This window comes from Rhinichthys klamathensis, unplaced genomic scaffold (genome assembly GCF_029890125.1).
Source record: "Rhinichthys klamathensis goyatoka isolate OS25496 unplaced genomic scaffold, OSU_Roscu_1.1 h1tg000999l_1, whole genome shotgun sequence".
NCBI classification, from domain to species: domain Eukaryota; kingdom Metazoa; phylum Chordata; class Actinopteri; order Cypriniformes; family Leuciscidae; genus Rhinichthys; species Rhinichthys klamathensis.
The window spans coordinates 154001-160000 of NW_026607297.1; the positions used below are offsets into that span (position 1 = coordinate 154001).

The following is a 6000-nucleotide window of genomic DNA, read 5'->3' on the forward strand; positions in this document are numbered from 1 at the left end:
TCATACTGGGATCGAGAGGACATGGAAGAACCCATACTCTGCCTGTATCCACCAACATCAGCGGGCTAGCTCGCTGATGTTGAGAGGATAGGAGAGCGTGGATGGGAAGAGGGATCTGAGGGAGGTGATCCGGCACAAACGCACGTTGCGTTGGTCTTGGATCATCTTCCCTGAGGGCGTGATTATATCTTTGCCTTTTCCTCTCTTCCCCGACTCCCCAGGCGCTTCTTACATCAGGCCTGAGGCTGGGCTCATGGTTAGAACAATGTTCTGGTGGCCCGCCTCGGCTTGGTTAGTGAGAGTGCCTCTTTCAGGTATGTAAAGGTGGTAGACCCCATGTTCATGAAGAACTGTCTGGTGAGTCTTCACTTTGCACGCCGCAGGTGAGCTGCTGGTCTTTTCAAGGAGTATATTTTTTGTGATAAAAAATAACATATTTCTCTTTACAGACCTCGTTCCCTGTATAAAGAGTTATGGGGTCATGTCAAGGTAATAAAGGTAAGGTAACTTTATTGGATTATTAGGGCCCTGAAGTTCCCCGTTAGGTGGCCAGAATGATAACTATGTTAGCCTTCGGGCTACTAGCCACCTCAGGGTAGAGTAGTTGGTCTCTCTCTGATAGAATGTTTACTTAGAGTGTTGACTGACGCTAGAGCTTCAGATAGATCTTATGTCCGGCCCATGGGACCGTTTTGACTTTTCTGAGTATTTCGCCCCTTGAGCTCTGTTGAGTTTTCATTAGGTTGAGCGTTCTGCAGCCCTTTGTATGGAATAATACAGACTATATTCTTTAGTAGGCTGTGGCTCCTCTGAGCCCTCAGATAGATCTATGCTTACAGGTTGGCCCTCACCAGGGCCGCCTCTGTAGCTGGCCTAGGCTGTGCCAGGGATATTAGAGGCGTTCTGCTAAAATTAGCATTTCTTCCTCTGACCCTTCACTTTGTGAATGTAGGTTTTGGCATCCCTGTGTAATCAGCCTCCTCCCATGGGAGTCGTTAGGCCAAGGCCCGCCCCCTTCTCTGCATTCTGGGGTGACTAGAGTAATGCAGCGTGGTGCAGAGGATGGTTTATAAGGACATGGTAGGCCTCAGTTAGGCCTCCGTGGTATATAAGTCCTTTTGAGCAGGGTTAGGCCGTCTTTCGCTTCACGAAGAAGACTGAGTCTCCTGCCCGACCCTGCCGTGCAGAACTGGCCTACGGATTTAGGCCGCCAGTGTAGGCTTCACTAATACCTTGCTGAGCTACTGCTCAGGCTGTGGGTTGTAGGTGGTTGGCTTTCATTCAAGCCCCACTCCCCTAGGTTGGGCACAGATGTTTTTCTGTTACCCCTAGAGCCGCTGGCAGGCCCGCACCCTGGTAAACTCAGGGTGAGGTGTGAGTATTCCCCTGTGATTCAGGGTAGGTCTGAGCACTTCGCTCCCAGTTCTGTTTTTATCCTACCTCGCACTACTATGGCTCGGGTCGAGTATGAAGTAAGCCTTCACTTCTTCTTTGGTCGAAGTTCGCTCCCCTGAAGCCAGAGCATTGCCCTGTGCTGACGCCCATGCATAGATGGTAGGCCCCTGACTAACTGGGGCCTCCACTGAGGCAGAGTGACGTATGTTGTACTCCCCTTGTTCTAAGGGTATTAGCTCTCTATGCTGAGTACACTGCCATGGGCAATGTGATTAGGCACCAGGATGCTGTAGGCGCTGTGTAAACAGCTTATCTGCCAACGAAGGCTGCGCCATCAGGTAGTAGGCCTCAGCAGGCCTCCTTGTATGAGCAGCCCCCAAGAGGGCGCTATAGGCTACTTCTCGAGAGAATTGGTTGGCCTTGGTGGTTCGGGCAGTTGACTCACCGGTGGGTAGTAGGCCTTAAACAGGCCTCCTCGGAGGTGAGTCCCAACATTGTGGGTCATGCTTTAATGCCGCTACAGGTAGCTAGCCGTACTAGGCCTCCTGTGGGTGGGCCCAATAGTTACATTGGTGTAGTATGGTTCCCAACAGTGTTCCTTTGTAGCAGAATTGACTTGCTATCAGCTAGTAGGCCCAACCGGGCCTCCCTGATAGGCGAGTCCCCAGCTGGCTGGCCTTAGCAGGCCGCCTTGGAACTGTCACCCGGACTCAGCTACCAGTTGCTATCAGGTGGTAGGCCCCTCAGGCCTCCCTGAGGGTGAATTCCCACTTAAGATGGTTATCAGGTAGTAGGCCTCACCAGGCCTCCCTGAAGAGACAAGCCCAAGGACGGGCAACTGGACAGCTAGCCTGGCTTACTATCGGGTAGCAGTAAAAAGCTCCCAGATATTATGGCTGTCAGGTAGTAGGCCTCACTAGGCCTCCCTGAAAACGAGTTCCCACATGCTGTGATTATCAGGTAGCAGGCCTCACCAGGCCTCCCTGAGGGTGAGTTCCCCACGTACTATCGCTATCAGGTAGTAGGCCTCTCTAGGCCTCCCTGTAGGTGACCACATACTGTTGCTATCAGGTAGTAGGCCTTACCAGGCCTCCCTGAAGGTGAGTTCCCACAGACTGTAGCAATCAGGTAGTAGGCCTCACCAGGCCTCCCTGAAGGTGAGCTCCCCACATACTGTGGTTGTAAGGTAGCAGGCCTCACCAGGCCTCCCTGAAGGTGAGCTCCCCACATACTGTGGTTGTAGGGTAGCAGGCCTCACCGGGCCTCCCTGAAGGTGAGTTCCCACATACTGTGGTTATCAGGTAGTAGGCCTCTCTAGGCCTCCCTGTGGGTGACCACATACTGTTGCTATCAGGTAGTAGGCCTTACCAGGCCTCCCTGAAGGTGAGTTCCCACAGACTGTAGCAATCAGGTAGTAGGCCTCACCAGGCCTCACTGAAGGTGAGCTCCCCACATACTGTGGTTGTAAGGTAGCAGGCCTCACCAGGCCTCCCTGAAGGTGAGCTCCCCACATACTGTGGTTGTAAGGTAGCAGGCCTCACCAGGCCTCCCTGAAGGTGAGCTCCCCACATACTGTGGTTATCAGGTAGTAGGCCTCTCCGGGCCTCCCTGTAATGTTTCTCTAATGGTGCTGGGTTTATGAAGCTAGTGGCCTCTTGCTATCAGTTTCAGCTAGCCTTAATAGGCAGCTGCTGGGGGGCGAGCTTGCGCCCTGGCTCGCTAAAGTGTTTATTCTCTGCTATTTGTTCCCTCCTGGAACCTTTCCTGCCTACAGCCTGGTTTGCCTACCAGGCAGACCTTGTGCTCCCCTCACTGAGGGTCTCTATGAGCATGCGGCTTCCTGAGTCTGGTCAGACGGTCGTAGGCCTCTTGTGAGGCCTCCCGGTTAGATCAGCCATTAGGCCTTCACAGGCCTCCTCAGTGTTTGCAAACACTGGGTTGATCCATGGATCGAGCAGAGAAACTCCCCTCGCTAGCAAGGGTCATAAAGCACTATGCTGAGTCATACTCTCCGGCATATCCCGTCTCTGAGATCCGGGCCGAGTGGTTCACTACCAGCGTCGCAGTCCCTCGGGTTGGATGCCTTACTTAAGGCAAAGTGTCCAGAGGCTCTGTCTTCGGACAGACAGGAAGTGGCCAGACTAAGTGTCTATGCTCTGACACCAGGTCACGCCGTCCTGGTGGCATATCGGGGTGAGTACGTTCCCCTGAATAGTGACTGGCTGGGGTTCCTTCGGGTTCCCTAGCCACATTCCCTAGAAGGGACCCCTTCTAATTGAAGTTGTGGTCCCACATACTGTTGCTATCAGGTAGTAGGCCTCACCAGGCCTCCTTGTGAGTGGTTCCCTAGCGGTGCTGGGTTCAGGAAGCTAGTGGCCTCTTGCTATCATTTCAGCTGGCCTTATCAGGCAGCTGCTGAAGGCGAGCTTGCGCCCTGGCTCGACTGAAGTGTTCATTCTCTGCTGCTGGTTCCCTCTCGGAACCTCTTTCCTGCCTAAAGCCTGGTTTTGCCTACCAGGGGGACCATATGCTCCCCTCATTGAGGGTCACTGTGAGCACGCGGACTCCTGAGTCTGGTCAGACGGTCGTAGGCCTCTCGTGAGGCCTCCCAGTTAGATCAGTCCTTAGGCCTTCACAGACCTCCTCAGTGTTTGCAAACACTGGGTTGATCCATGGATCGAGTAGAGAAACTCCCCTCGCTAGCAAGGGTCATAAAGCACTATGCTGAGTCATACTCTCCGGGATATCCCGTCTCTGAGATCCGGGCCGAGTGGTTCACTGCCAGCGTCGCAGTTCCTCGGGTTGGATGCCTTACTTAAGGCTTTTTCCAGAGGCTCTGTCTTCGGACAGACAGGAAGTGGCCAGACTAAGTGTCTATGTATCTGACGCCAGGTCAGGCCGTCCTGGTGGCATATCGGGGTGAGTACGTTCCCCTGAATAGTGACTGGCTGGGGTTCCTTCGGATTCCCTGGCCACATTCCCTAGAAGGGGCCCCTTCTAATTGAAGTTGTGGTCCTAGGCCTTTGAGCAGGCCCAGGTAGGCTTTCATTTAACTATGTTTATGGAGGTTTTCCTGTTAGGCTTATAGCTTGGGCTATGACCGTAGGGAATGCTGTCACTGACAGCCCAGTGTGACCTGAGGGTGAGTGGTTCTAGCATTTCATTTGAATTTGTTGGTTCGGACAGTTGTCACTGCCTGAGGGCATGCACTCCCCTCAGCATGGCGGCGTGGGTATATCGTTCCCCATAACGTCGATGACGTATTGTTGAGTTCCCTTCGAAAGGGAACGTCTCAGGTTACAAATGTAACCTTTGTTCCCTGAGAACAGGGAACGAGACAATACGTCTCCCTGCCATGCCTCGGGGCTTGCCTGCCGTACAGTCCCTTCAGACGATAAGGTGATTTGTCATGTTTGCAAGGCGCCCTTATATACTTCCAGGTCGCACGTTAATCATTCACGCTAATGATTCACGGGCTGTCGCCGGTCAATGTGATTGACGTGATTTGATAGTGATTTCAGACACCTGTCACGCCTGAGGCGTTCCCCATAACGTCGATGACGTATTGTCTCGTTCCCTGTTCTCAGGGAACAAAGGTTACATTTGTAACCTGAGACGTTTTCTTGCTGAATAAAAGTAGTAATTTCTTTAAAAGAAATCATACTGACTTCAACTCATCTTTCAATCTTTGTTTGTATCAACAAGGAAAGATAATACTGTTTTTAGCAATGTTCTTTTTTATGGAAGATTAGAAGTGCTTGAACCAAAGCACAAGCATCACAATTACTTCCATCTCTCTCTCCCTCTCTGTGTGTGTGTGTGTGCAGTGTGTGTGAGATCGTGGGTCAGTCTGACGGTGGTCTGTCGGTGCTGAGGACGTTCCGGTTGTTGCGTGTGTTAAAGCTGGTTCGGTTCATGCCGGCGCTGCGCAGACAACTGGTGGTTCTGATGAAGACTATGGACAACGTGGCCACGTTCTGCATGCTCCTCATGCTCTTCATCTTCATCTTCAGGTGTGTGTGTGTGTGTGTGTGTCACCTCAAGTCAAGTCACCTTCATTTACGCAAACTTTGAAAAAGGTTCCAAAGTGCAAGATATGAAATTTTTTGAAAAACGTGATCATCTCCGTGTAAAGTTCAAAAACGTGAATCTCTCTGTGTGTGTGTGTGTGTGTGTGTTTCCCTCTTCAAGGGCATTTTGAGACATGCAACTGAAGAGACGTCCTTGACTGTGTTTACATGCACCACATAATAAGATTTATAAGATTTAGGCAATATTGACTTAATTCAGTCTGACTGAAGTGTGTTTGTGACGGACATGGATGATGTTTTCATGCACAGACTCATAAACAGCATCAGATTTTAGGGGTCATGAAGAGTTCATGTTGACAACATTGCATGCCATGAATATAATGCAGTGTATCGATGGACGAAAACATCATATTGGACACACTTTAGGCGCTTAAGCCAAAAAACAAAAAACAAATACATTAATAGAAATGTGTTTAAATTGACTTAAGTAGATTAAAACGGTGTCCGGACACACATATGTGTGTTCATCATTTGTGCTGTGCATATGTGAATAATGCGGTACAGATAGCCAAGA

General features: G+C 51.0%; 1 protein-coding gene across 1 annotated transcript in view; it reads left to right on the forward strand.

Annotated features, from left to right (window-relative positions):
* Nucleotides 1-6000, forward strand: part of LOC130078826 (voltage-dependent T-type calcium channel subunit alpha-1I-like) — a 51919-nt gene that overhangs the window by 27166 nt on the left and 18753 nt on the right. The window contains exon 10 of the mRNA XM_056244516.1: nucleotides 5223-5408. Within this exon, the coding sequence (XP_056100491.1) occupies nucleotides 5223-5408 (186 nt within the window). The remainder of the gene's footprint in view (nucleotides 1-5222; nucleotides 5409-6000) is intronic.